A 14371-nucleotide genomic window follows, 5' to 3' on the forward strand; every position below is an offset into this window, starting at 1 on the left:
TGAAAGGAATTTTAAAGTGGCTTTGTTGCTGTTCCTGTTGTTTTTCTTCATGGTGGGGGGTGGGAGGAAACACTGTCTGAAAAGTGCTGTAACAGACAAGATCAGCCCTAGTGCCTCAGGAGCCAACACATGGCCACAGAGCGCTTCCCCCTGCAGGGCATACCTGAGCAGTCTTCTTGCTCTGTCTCTTTCCAAAAATGCAGTCCAGGTCTGTTCTGCTCCGAGATGACAGATCCTTCCCTAGAAAACAACACAATGCTATTCAATAGTCCCACTGGTTTTCAACAAGAAGCAAACTCCAAAAACACACAACTCTGGAAAGGAACATGGCTCGTAGAGAAGAAACCGTTTTCTGACCACTGACTTTCTCTTTCCCTTTTACAGATTACAGCTCTTTTATCAATAAAATTAATTAACTTTCAAAGTCAGGTAATCATCTAAATGTCTTAGAATGAGAACTGCTCATTCTCATCCTGGTGGCAGAAACAACCTGGTGCACACAAAGACAGCTGCATTTTCGAACCCTACCATGGCCATGCCTCCGAGGTGCGTAACAAACCAGGTCTCATCCCTTCAGAGAGAGAAGACTACTTAATGAGGATCATGAAATGCAGAACTGAAGATCTGTTAGACACATAGCTTCAAACCTTTTAACCAATCATTCATTTAATTAATAAGTACTGACATACAGGATCTCCATAACTACTGAGTGAAAGTTAAGAAACAAATGCAGGGCTGGGGAGATGGCTCAGTGGTTAAATGTACTTGCTTGCAAAGCTTGCCAGCCTGGGTTCAATTCCCCAGTACCCACCTAAAGCCAGATGCACAAAGTGGCACGTGTATCTGGAGTTTGCAGTGGCAAGACCCTGGTGCTTCTTCATTCATTCATTCATGAATAAGTAAGTGCAACTAAAAGCTCAAAGTTTCCTTTTGGATATGTTCTTACCTGCAACAGCTATACCATTGTTTAAAGAGAAGCCTGCCGCCTTGTGTGAGCAGGCAATTCAAAGGCCCCATTGAAGCAATGTCTATAGCATCTATGACTCTTTTTTTAAAATTAAACTTGGTTGGGTGGCAGAGATAGAAGAAGTGCCATGAGTTCAAGGCCACCCTGAGACTACATAGTGAATTATATGTCAGCCTAAACTAGAGTGAAATCCTACCTCAAAAAAAAAAAAAAAACAAAAAAAAAAACCAAGCAAACAAAAAACTTGGGTGTAGTGACTAAAGCCTTTAATCCCAGCACCCAGGAAGGTGGGAGGACTGCCTTGAATTCTAAGCCAGCCTGAGCTACAGAGTGAGTTCCAGGTAAGCCTGGGCTACAGTGACAGCCTGCCTCAAAAAAAAATTAAACAACGAAAACAAGAATAAACTCTAACAACTTCAAACCCACAAACCAACTAACTTAAGATTCATTTTTGGGGAATTCTCACTTCTACCTAATATCACTCTGTGAGCAGTCAGCTAAATCCATTCCCATTTGTCAGTTTCTAGGTAAGGACGTTGGAAAACAAACCTCTCTGTGTGAGTGAAACCTGGGTTTCCATCTGTAAGCCAAGTTCCATGGTCACCTCACTGCTCTTGCTTTCCTGTGGCAAACTGACTTGACAAAGCAAAGGCATGACCTACAAGGTTCCGGTTCACTGACTACCACTGGGACAGCCAAATATGGTACTGCTCAGTGACTCCATGAAGTAATGCAAACACAACACCCTTCAACTTAATGCAAATCCAGGTGCCACAACCAGTTTCAGAGGCTGTAGTACCAGAGGAGATGATGCAGGTGGCAGCCTGCTCCTGCAGGAAGGGAAGGCTCCTCCATGGCTCTGCGTACTGTCTCCTTCCCCCAGAGGCAGGCTCTGACTACGCAGCAGAACCTTTATAACAGGAACCCAAGAAAAGCTATCATGAGCAGGATGGCAGTGATGAGGAATAGGAACACAGGAAAGGAGAGGAATGAGAGATGATTGACAGTGAGGGGTGGGAAGCCTTGCAGGAGGGAGGAAGAGCTATTCTCAGCTGCCACCAGCTCAACCCATTTTCCACTGCACAGTATTCAATATGGTAGTCTGTACCTCAGAAAAACAAGCAGAACTTAGTTTAGACCAAACATTGGAAACTGGGCATTGGTGGCACATGCCTGTAATCCCAGCACTCAGAAAGCAGAAGCAGGAGGATCAAGAGTTCTGGACCAGGGCTGGAGGGATGGCTTAGAGGTTAAGGTGTTTGCCTGAGAAGCCTAAGGACCCAGGTTCGATTAGCCAGATGCACAAGGAGGTGCACATGTCTGGAGTACACATGCAGTGACTGGAGGCCCTGGCGCGCCCATTCTCTCTTTCTCTCTCTCCCTCTTTCCTTGTCAAACCTACATAAGCAAACCAGCCTCTTAAAAAAAATTAACAAGCCAGCCATCCTTACACCTATTCCCAGGAATGAAGAAGTTATCCTAAGAGAAAATGCAAATTAAGATCTCTTTGGTAGCAATTCACCTAAAAGAAAGCAGCAGGTATCAAAAAAGGGAAGGAGGGCTGGAGTGATGGCTTAGCAGTTAAGGTGATTGCCTGAGAAGCCTAAGGACCCAGGTTCATTTCCCCAGGACCCACATAAGCCAGATACATAAGGATTCATGTGTCTGAAGTCCATGTGCAGTGGCCCTGGTGTGCCCATTCTCTCTATACACCTGCCTCTTCCTCTCTCGCCTCTCTCTCAAATAAATAAATAAACAATTTTTTTAAAAAAGATCTGCATAAATTGGTACTTGCTTCTCTGCAGATATGGCCTCAGTAAACATTCCTCAAATTAAAAGGAACCACATTGGAGTTAGGTTTTAAATAAATATGGATGAAGCTAACTTAAAATTATACAGTTAATCACTTCCAACTGAAAGTATAAATTTGAAGCTACCGAAAGAAACAATTGTATCAAGAACCAAGGGACTGGAGAGATGGCTTAGCAGTTAAGACAATTGCCTGAGAAGTCTAAGGACCAGGTTTGATTCCCCAGTATCCACATAAGGCAGATGCACAAGGTGGACCATGAGACTGGAGTTTTTTGTAGTGGCTTAAGGCCCTAATACACCCATTCTCTCTCTCAAAATAATAATAATAATAATTAAATTTAAAGATTTAAAAAAAACACGATATAGTCAATATTAGACAGCAGCATATCTTACAGAGCTGCTTGCTATAGGGTTGTTTTCTTTTTAGGCAAGCCCAACAGACTGGTCTTTTTTTATATGAGAGAGCAAGAACGAGAGTGAGGTGGGGGGAGGGGAGAAAGGAAGAGGAGAGAGAAATTGGCACACCAGGGCCTCCAGCCACTGTAATCAAATGCCAGACACACGTGCCACCTGGTGTGCATGTGTGACCTTGTGCACTTATATCACCCTGAGCGTCTGGCTTAGTGGGACCTGGAGAGTCAAACACGGGTCCTTAGGTTTCGCAGGCAAACTCCTTAACCAAGCAGCCATCTCTCCCGCCCCGCTGTAGGGTTTTATCGGTGTGCTGCAGCAGGCGGGACAGAATGCCATCTACCAGCTTCCAGGACCACAATATGAATTAGCTTCACCAACCAAGGGAGCCAGCAACCTTCATTACAAACACCAAACCCCCTGTTATTCGTGAGGCTATAAAAGCACAGGTTCCTTAAGAGGGGTCACCCTTCATAAATCATGCAACACAGCCTGGCTGAGAGCTGCAGGGTGACTTAAAAAAACACCTCATTTACAGAACAGGAAACTGAGTCTGAAAGAAGGGACAAGGTTCAAGGATAAATATTGGAGAGCAACAGCCAAAACCAGCTTCCTCTCAAACAAGGGAAACTCGAAGTTTACCATTCACATCCCATTCCAAGACTAGCTCAAGAAAAATGGCTTTCCTAGGAAATTAAAAAAAAAAAAAAAAAAAAAAGGTCACCCTGAGCTAGAGTGAGACCCTACCTTGAAAAACCAACAACAGCAACAAAAGCCAACTTTAGGTGCATGGAGAGACGGCTAAACAGTTAAAGGCACTTGTTTGTAAAGCCTAATTGCCCAGGTTCAATTCCTCAGTACCCAGAAAAAGCAAATGGTAGTATATGCATCTGGAGTTTGTTTGTTTTGTTTTTTATACAGCAGTCAGTGAGATACCTTGGTGTGCCCATACTCTCTCCCTCTCCTATCTCTCTAATACATAAATAAAAATATTTGTTACAAAAAAGAACTTTAAAATAGACTTTTACTGTGGATGGTGAAGATACACGGTATTTACTAGGTCCTTTACTATCTAGACTTCCACTCAACTTTCCTGTTCTTTCCTCTTCTACCTCTCTGGCAACACATCTTCATCTCTCTTCTCTGCATGCCAAGGCTTCCCGTCATATCAATAAGGCTGATAAAGATGCAATCCTCTGTGTAAGAGAGAAATGAAGGCACAATGCACTGAGCAGTCTGACGGGGTCACAGCAAGGGAGTGGCTAGCTGGAAATAGATGGCAGGCAAGGCTGGCATCGAGTAGATTAAGGAGGATTACTGAGGTTGATCCTGGCTTCAGCAAAGCTTCAGGTGCAGTCAGGCGTGCCGCGGACACTAAAGGACGACTAGGAGACTGCCTGCAGGGAAGGTAAAGCTGTTGAGAGGCCAGAGCAAGCGTCACTGTAAGCTCTGCAGAACACCCTCTGCCATTATCCCCATTTCTCTGTATAGGATCTAATGGAAAAAAGCGGGGGGGGGGGAGGGGAAGGGCTATTTAAGTGACTGGAATTAAGGGACTGCCATCACTCTCTCCTCCAAAGACTGAGGGGCCACAAAGTTGTCCTCTGCCCCACAGCAGGTTGAGGTGGAAATAAGTCCTGGTTAGAGCCTCACTGGCTGAGAACAAAGAGCTTGCCTTACAGAAAGAAGAGGTTGGACTAGACAGATAGCTTAGCATTTAAGGCGCTTGCCTGCAAAGCCAAAGGACCCAAGTTCGATTCCCCGGGATGCATATAAGCCAGATGCACAAGGTAGTGCATGTGACTGGAATTTGTTTACAGCAGCTGGAGGCCCTGGCAGCATTCTCTCTACCTTTCTCAATAAACAAAAATAAAATATATAGGAATTAAAAAAAAAAAAACAAAGAAGAGGTGACACAGAAGAGCCGCTCAAAGCCCTGTGGGGAGCAGGACAGGGAAGCACCCATCTCTCCGTGCACACAATCTGGAAGTTATGCAGCTGCTGAGTTCCTCCCCTACCATGCCTTTCACCTTTCCCAAAACCAGTTCTACCTTGTGGGGTCCTGGTCCCAAATGAGAAACATTATCAGTAGTTTATAACAGTGGGCCTTCCATACTCTGCTATTATTGAGACATGTCCTGGGAGTTAAAAATGGGCTGGAGAGATAGCTCAGTGGTTATGGTGCTTGCCTGCAATGTGTAAGGACCCAGGTTCAATTCTCCAGTGCTCACGTAAGGCAGATGCACCAGGTGTCACATGCATCTGAAGTCTGCAGTGGCTTGAGGTCCTGGTGTGACCATACTTCCCCCTTCCTACCCAAACATGAAAGGCAAAGAGAATAATCTTTCCAGATGTGTTGAGGTAGAAACAGACACTCCCTCTTCCAGGGAACAATAATCAGGCTGTGACTGGATATCACACATAGTGCACACTAAATACAGTATTAATGCAGAGGCTGCAGCTATTCCATGGAAAACACCTTGGGAGCTGTTGAAGTTAACAGCTTTTGCCAGTACAACACTACCACCTAGTGGCTCCAGAGAACGGTACTCCCAAATGACTAGATCTACAGGAAGATGGAGACAGTCTGGGGAGGCAGATGAGCAAGGGCAGCGTTTACTGTTTACTGCCTAACTCTCGAATGCATTTCCCAACACCACTGTGGTGATGGCTTATGGGAAGCCTGCACTGACATGCTATGAGTTGGAGCGACCATATGGGCACAAGGGTCATTTGGGATGTGATCTATCATGATGGAGATTTTGACAGTTAATGCCCTAAACTGTCATATAACAGAAACTATCCACCACTCAGCTCTGAAAAGTCACAGCTAAAAATGTAGAACAAACTAAAACTGCTCTCTGACCAAGCTATATGATGTCCCTGTCTCCTCTAACTGTAATACTGACTTCCACTTTCAGCTCTGCTACAGGACCTTCCCAGCATGACAATTGTCTCTCAGCGCCACCCCACCCCAGCCTGCACTTGAGCAACATCCCTAGGGCTGTTCAGTGTGGGTGACCTGCAATCAGACCAAGACCTGGAGGCCTCGGTGTTGCCAGAGACCACCCTGGCAGGCTGCCCAAACCTCCTGTTCAGAAATTAAAACAGGGTTGGAGAGATGGCTGAGCAGTTAGGACACTTGCCTGCAAAGCTGAAGGACCCAGGTTCGATTCCTAGACCCATGTAAGGCAGATGCACAAGGGGGTACACGTGTCTCAAGTTCGTTTGCAGCAGTTGAAGGTCCTGGCGCACCTATTCTCTTTATCTGCCTCTATCTCAACCTCTCTCAAATAAATAAAATAAATAGATAAAAAAGAAAGTAAAACAGCAGTCAGTGCTGGCCAAGAGCTAAAAGTGCCTCACAAAAACCAATGTGAACACACAAAATTCAACAACCAATAAATGCTTGCTCTTACCTTTGGTGAATTTCTTATAATGAACCCGGTTTTTGGAGATTTTGGACTTTTCCTCAAGGCTAAAGGATTTCTTTTCCTTGTCCGAGGCATCTTTAAAAACAGAGAAAAAACATTAAACCCTATGTAACTCATTGTCTGACCACGAAAAGTCTTACATAAGATTTTTTTAGGACTGTCATATTATAGAGTGCCGTGGAATGATTGGCGTATGTCTTAACTGTGGATCAGGCAAGGTTCCTGCAGTCACTTATGAAATCTTTGAGGAAGAGAAAGGCAAACATGTCTCCACACGAATGCTCATTTCCCTCCTTCATGGCAGCACGATGCTGCCTTTCAATAGCTGGATGAATGGCTGGCTCCTGGGGCACAGTCACATACCCGGGCAATGCTGAGTTACCCAGCGGTGAGGAGGACAAGCTATTACACATGCGACAGCCTGTTCAGACTCCGGAGCAGTAGTTGATGAGAAACGTCAACCCACTTGTACGACACCTGATATGACGGAGGCAGAGGTGGGGAGCAGACGGGTGGTATCGGGAGTTGGAGGGGTGGGAGGTGGGTGTGAAGACACAGCCAGCGTGAAGCAGCTCTTTCGTAGTTCTACACTTTGATTGAGGTGATCTCCATACTTGTACAAATAGGAGCTAAAAGAGTGGCAGAGGTAAAAAGGTCTGTAGGAGCAGTAATGGTAAGTGTGACTTCCTGGTTTCGATCTGCTCCAGCAATGCCACTCAGGGGAAGCTGGGTAAAGAAGGCCATTCAGGATGTTTCGTACCTAAGAGTTGTAAAAATACTTCACAATAAGAAGTCCTTTAAGAAAGTGAATAAAGGTTAAAAGGTTAACGACCCTAAGAAAGAGATCTGAGGTGATGCGGGTGGAGGGGCACGGGCATTATCCACAGGCTCTCTAACGCATCATGCCAGGGAGGACCATCTACGAGGGCACAAAAACAATAAAAGGCCTTAACGTGCCTGTGCCTGACTAAAAGGGAACAGAGAGCCAAAAATGAGACTGGAGTTAGAGTCTATGAAGAATATTAACCAGCTACTCACCTCCCTGCCCTTCATCTAGTGGCCAAGTTCAGAGAAGAGTCCCACAGACACAGAACAGCATGGGTGGAAGGGTCAGAACTTTGTGGGCTCTGAGGACAGTTAGGCATGAAAGATTAGAGAAAGGAAACATAGGTACATTGCCAGAGCTACACCCCAGATGGCCGAGATCTCTTCCAGGACTTCCTTACCAATTTTAAAAGCAAAATGTAACCTATACGGCAGGCTTGGGATACTGCAGACAGGCGCTTCAATCTCTCAGGCAGTGCCCAGCAGGACTGATGACATTACAAGAGGAAACATTCCCGTGGACTGCTACTTTCCAGGAACACTTTGGGATTTTGTCTTTGAATGTCCTTCTGCTAGGAAAATGACCATCTTTCTAGGGTCAAACGTTTCATATGGAGATAATATTTTGAATACCAATGTCCCAAGCATTAATCATCTAGGAATATCAGCTTTAAAGATCAACCAAGGGCCTCCAAACTCAAGGCCGGACTAAGTGGTCTTTCTGCATTCATGTGGACAAAGATATTGCATTTACCAACGGTGACACAGCAGGAGAATAACACGTTAGCTCTCCAGGTCTGTCCTGGGGATAGGTTTGCCTAAAAGGACTCTTAGGAAGGCTTCTTTCAGTCCTAGCTGGCAGTGACGCTGGAGACAAGCTCTAGGCAAACTAGTCATTGCTGCAGGGCTACCTGCCCCCTCTAGTGGTCTGGAGAGGAATTTATCTACAGGTCAGCAAACTCAAGGCTTTCATATATATAGGCTTTAAGCTGACAGGTAAGACTGTTCCTGAGCAGCACTGCCTGGTGAAACTATCACAGCTCTCTGACAAACATCACAGAGCCCCACTGGGTCATTCTGCCTGCAGTGCTGGAAAACTACAAGGGGAGCAGTGACCCTGCCTGGCCCTGACCACTGGTATGAGACAAAGAGACCCTGTCCTGTCTTAGGGTTCTCAGCAGTCCTGAAAACAGTGATCAGTCATGACACAGCCAGTCTGGAGAAAAGGAACTTTCTAGACATTGCCTTCATCTCAAAAGCAAACCACACAGAAACTTGCTCTCTTCTCCCTATCCACAGAACTGATCTCAAAACTCCCTTCTTCATGGGATCTTGGACTGGATCTGTTCTTGGGATTCTGGGACCTGTTAAAAATATTCTGAGATGCTAAACCCAGTATGATGACCCTCTGCTCACGAATGGAGATGTGGCATCAAAGAAAAGGATCCCAGGTTCAAGAGTTTCCACTTCCGTTAAGTATGGTGGCAGCAAACCCAAAGTGACTGCCATTTTCATGACGTCACCAAGTACTCACCAAGGCAGAGGTTAACCCCTGATATTCTAATTGCTGTATCTGTTGCACCTATCTCATTTTCATTAGTCCTTAGATCACACTGATTACATGGGCTACAGTTTTCAAGAAAGAGACCCACGTATGTAAGCTTTCCTTTTCTTTTACAACGTAAGCACAGTGCATACGTATAGTTAAACTCTGTTCATTTAAGAATTCTGAGGCAAATCCTTTTGCCATCATCTTCAGGGTTAGAAAACAGGCACTGCCAATTTCTAGAAGCATCCACACACCCCTCTCAGTATGTCTTGCCGCTTCCTCCCAGAACAAGGTTTTCAACCCTCCACAATAGTAATCACTCTGTTTTTGCAGAGGGAGCAGCTGCAGTGTGCATACCGCCCACATGGCACCACTAGATGCCAGTAAGACATCTCTAGTTGTGACAGTGAAAACTGTTTCAGACACCGCCAAACTTCCTATGGGTAGCAAAACTACCTCAAGGTAACCATTACATCAATTTTTGTGACAACCTTCCCACACCTACCTCCCACTTTGGTTTTAACTGATTATTTTATGGGGTGCAGAAGAATAGCACCATAGAAAGATCCACAAAACACAATGTTTACAGGTATCTGTAACTGCTGCCCAGGCCAGAAACAGAATGTTAGTGTCAACTGAGTCCATACACTGGACCCGGGGCCTCCCTCCTCCCGGAGAAGCTGCCCTGACTGTCACAATGAGTTACTTTGTGTCTGAGATGACCTCACCACCTAAGTCTGGCACCCTAACACCAGAGTTGTGCCTGGTATTTGTAGCTTTCATAAAGTAGAAGTGTATCTTTATGCTCACCTTTTTCCATTCAATATTTTTGTACCAGGGACAAACTACAGCCGATGGACCTAGGTCAGCCTTCACCTGTGTTTAAAAATAAAGTTTCATGGGAGCACACCCACAGCCACTCGGTGACACCCTGCTGTGGCTCTAGTCACCAAGGTGAGCTGTGAGGGCTTTCCCGAATACTCAGTTGGGAAGGCCCACCTTAACTGTGAGAGGCAACCAGAATTCATCACTTTGCGCTTCCCCACTGTGGCCTGAGAGTGACCAGCCCCACGCTTTCCCCGCCATGATGGACTGAATGCTGGAACTGTAAGCTGAAATAAGCCCTTCCTCCCTTAAGCTGATTTTTAAAAATATATTTTATTTTTATTTATTTGAGACTGAGAGAAAGAAGCAGAGAGGGAGAGAGAGAGAATGGGCACGCCAGGACCTTCAGCCGCTGCAAACAACCTCCAGTCATGTGCACCACCTTGGGCATCTGGCTTACGTGGGTTCTGGGGAATCGAACCTAGGTCCTTTGGCTTTGCAGGCAAGTGTCTTATCTGCTAAGCCGTCCCTCCAGCCGCCCTTGGCTGATTTTTATTGCATATTTTGTCCCAGCAATGAGAAGGTAATATACTGGTTCTTGCAGAAAACATTCATCAACCCAGTGCTATTCTCGTGCACGTAACTATACTGTATTTCTTTGCATTGACAAAGATTTTGGTGAATTTATCCTTTCGGCTGCTGCACCGGCGGGGTGGGGGGGGGCATTGATTAATGCCAGGGTGAGGACACTGCTAATAATGTCATCTTGTTCACGTCTTCCTGAACAGACATATGCACAGATATCTGTTGTTTGGGACTAGCATATGCATGCCTCCAACTTTTCTAAGTAATTCTACCCTGGGGCCAAATGGTCATATTTATATTACTCCAAATGTTCAGAACTGGCCATCGCCAGTCTTCCTAATTCCAGTGGGTATGCAGAGGTGTCTTACTGTGGTTTTCTCTCTCATCTTTCTCATGACTAGAGAGCAGTGTGCCCTGTTGCATTTCTTCCGGCTACTTGTTTATCCTCTTTCATGACATGCTTGCTAAAGATGTGTTCTCCAGTGTCGTGGTGGTGTGTCTACAGCCCCGGCTACTGAGGAGGCTGAGGATCCCCTAAGTTCATGAGTTTGACTAGAGAAAACTTATCACACCTGACAAAGCTGAGCAATCTGAGCCTGTAACAGGAATTGGAAGGTTAAACAGGGCCAGGAACATAGCTCAGTGGTTAAGACTCTTGCCTACAGAGCCTAATAACCCAAGTTCAGTTCCCTGGTACCCATGTAAAACCAGATGCACAAAGAGGAATATGCATCTGGGGTTTGTTTGCAGCAGGTCCTGGTGTACCCACTGTCTGTCTCTTTCTCTTCTCCCTATCTCTCTGCTTGCAAATAAATAAATTACTTTAAAAAAAAAGTGCAAAAAGGTGAATAAAAAAAAAAACTAGGTAGAATCAACCCAGGAAAATGCTTTTCTATGGAGACTCTGCTGGTTGCTGGTCTCATTTACTATTTCTTTTTTATTTTCTTTTCTTCTTTTTCTTTTTTTAAATATAGAAATAGAAGAGAGAGAGAGAGAGAGAGAGAGAGAGAGAGAGAGAGAGGGAGGGAGGGAGGGAGGGAGGGAGGGAGGGAGGGAGGGAGAGAATGGGCATGCCAGGCCCTCCATCCACTGCAAACAAATTCCAGATGCATGCACCATCCCAGGCATCTGGCTTTACATGGGTTCTGGGGAATCAAACCAAGGTCGTCAGGCTTTGCAGGCTGAGCAAACTCTCTGGCCCCATTATTTGCTATTTCTTGTTTGTATTTTAGCACAATCTTTCCATTCATGTTCAAGCATCCCTGAAATCATGACTTTGCTACTTGAGGTATACGTCTAATGTATTTATTTTGCCACTCTCAGTCTAAGGAAAAAGTATTTACTATGCTAATGGCTAAAGACTCATTCAATGAAGGCACCACAAAAATATAAACAGAACAGGAACATCAGCAAAAGCTTCATTAACCTTAAAGATACAGAATGCTGACAGTAGCAGCAAGTTAATAAAGATATTTTATATTAAGAGGTCATGTCCCCTGTGATTCAGTGGGACACCAATGCTGATGGTTCCCCACCTGCTGCTTCCTGACCATGGCAAGTGTTCAGTGCCGCCAGAAGCTGATTAAAGTCATCCTGGTGAGCAATCCAGTTGTCCTGCAGACACCAAAAAGAGACAGAGGCAAGCTGAGACTTTATTGAACTGACTGATGTACGTAAGACATATTTTACAATCTAATTGAGCAGTTAGCATGACATTGTGTTTTACTGAAATCTTGATAAATTTAAATGGATTCAAGAATATTAAAGGGGGGGCAATCTTTGGGGTGTAGCTCAGTGGCAGAGTTCTTACCTAGCATGTATAAGGTTCTAGGCTTGATCCCCAGCACCACAAAGAAAACAAGATTTGAAAATGACATCTTAGAAGCATAAACCTTGACCTCAAATATAGAGATCAATAATTATTAAAAAAAAAAAAAAATCAACAGGCAACCTGTGTGTTAAATATAAAAAAATCACGCAATTAAAAACTCCCATTTTTTTTCTCATGCAGAAATTATGCAGTTCAAGGGGTAAAAGCAACAAAGAGCACAGCTGTCCTCTGTTCTACAGAATTTAACAATATTTTGTTGAATACTGACTACCTCTATCAACCTCCATTTTACAAAACTCTGTGGAACGAGGAGAGAAGGACCTCAAGTCCCGAAGCGGTGAGCAGCTACCTAGGAGGCGTTGGCCAGTAACGAGGGCCTCCAGAACACCACCACCTGCGGGCAAGCACGGCGCCAAGCAGGAATTCTCCTCATGTGCCTTTCTTAGGCCGATTCTCGTTATGAATGCTTCAAGCTAAGGCAACATGACTAGGCTAACTGGGCACTGCTTCTCCTAAGAATGCAAGTATACCATGTTACATGTTCCTCAAAATGGCATTCAGAATCAGCCTTAGAGAAACTCCTCCTTCAGGGGCTGAATATTTTAGCTGCTCCAGTCTACTGCCCAGAGCTACTGAACCAATCAAAGTTATCCGATTTACATAAAGTCGTTCTCCCAGTTTTAATACCCAATGCTGTTGGCTACAAAAATTTAGGAACAAAACTTTCTGCTTAGACACTTTGCACATGAAAAGCATGGCAGGCAGCTAATTGAAAAGCGCAGGTTGGTATTTAAGAAGAGCGCATGCATGCATTCAACTGCTGTATGCCGCAGAAGCAGAGCGATGAAAAAGAAAGGGAGCGCCCTGTTCCCGCAGCACTCCAAACTCAGTCACCAGTGTTGACACTAACCACGTTAGCACACAGGTAAAGGTAAAAACTGCTTCTACCCTGACATGAACATTTCTATAAAAATATTTTCTGCAAGTTTAGCAATAAAACTAGCTTGCATTTCTTAGTCATGGCAGGTAAAGAGCCCATGGGGACAAGGCATGGTGGTGGATGCAGGTCATGGGGTGAAGAGCCAGCTCAGCCAGAGGCTCTTTCTTTATCCAAACCATCGGGACACACTTGAATAGTTTAAAATTGTTCCTTCCTCTTCAGTGGTCTAGGATCTCTGCATTTACAAACTCAAGTCAAATACACAAAGAAATCCCCAGGCAGCACACCGTGGCTCACTTCATTATTGATAGAAGCGCCGAGTCCCAGGTGGTTATTTTTAACTTGAACTTTAATATGTTCCGTGGCTCCTTGCTCCTGAGCTCCCAAACCCTGTGTGGAAATGAAACACAAAGAGATTACATAGTCCTACCAGGTGCAAAGAGACACTGCTTCTTTCTTCCTTCACCAGCCGTTCAGATAACTACTCAACCTCATGCCCTCAGAGGACGCAGGCCAGAGGACTCTTGGAAGATGTCCACAATAGCAAAACATACTAACTGTGAATGTCAATTTTTTTTTAGTTTTTTTTTATCATTTTATTTATTTATTAGATAAAGAGGGGGGGAGAAAGGAAGGACGTGGCAGGGCCTCTAGCCACTGTAAACAAACTCCAGATGCACGTGCCACGATGTGCATCTGGCTAACATGAGACCTGGAGAATAGAACCTGGGTCCTTAGGTTTCGCAGGCAAGTGCTTTTAACCACTAAGCCACCTCTCCAGCCCTGAATGTCAGTTTTTAACTTGAGACCCAGTACAAGGTCCAGGGAGACATTAAGTAGAACATACTTCTTGCAGATGCTTAGAAGCAGGGTGTTACTCAAAACTAACAGAAGGCCATGGGAAGTACTTACACATATGGTTCTCCATGAGACTTAATGTCACAGCACACCAAGGAAATGGAAGCAGCGCTTCACGCCCCTGGACTTAATTCACTCTTACTCCTAAGGTTCAGTAATGAGAACAGCAAGTACAAGGACTATAGGCTGGGACAGGGCTTGGTCAGCCACAGGAACTGTAAGACCCCTACAGCTGGATGAATGGAGAGCAGATAAGCTAACAGGGTTAGACCTCACAGGACCATGCAAGTCATCACAGAAATTTCGATTACCACTAGACCCTTGCAGGGTCTAG

At 44.9% G+C, this 14371-nt stretch overlaps 1 protein-coding gene across 2 annotated transcripts in view; it reads right to left on the reverse strand.

Moving 5' to 3' along the window:
* Pinx1 (PIN2 (TERF1) interacting telomerase inhibitor 1) overlaps positions 1 to 14371 on the reverse strand; it is a 67124-nt gene that overhangs the window by 44746 nt on the left and 8007 nt on the right. For both annotated transcript variants that reach the window (XM_004671390.2, XM_045131646.1), the window contains exons 3-6: positions 13477 to 13569; positions 11944 to 12022; positions 6610 to 6699; positions 164 to 240 (exon numbers count right to left, since the gene is read on the reverse strand). In XM_004671390.2, coding sequence (XP_004671447.2) covers positions 164 to 240; positions 6610 to 6699; positions 11944 to 12022; positions 13477 to 13569 — 339 coding nt within the window. The remainder of the gene's footprint in view (positions 1 to 163; positions 241 to 6609; positions 6700 to 11943; positions 12023 to 13476; positions 13570 to 14371) is intronic.

Source organism: Jaculus jaculus, chromosome 12 (genome assembly GCF_020740685.1).
Source record: "Jaculus jaculus isolate mJacJac1 chromosome 12, mJacJac1.mat.Y.cur, whole genome shotgun sequence".
In the NCBI taxonomy this organism is placed as follows: domain Eukaryota; kingdom Metazoa; phylum Chordata; class Mammalia; order Rodentia; family Dipodidae; genus Jaculus; species Jaculus jaculus.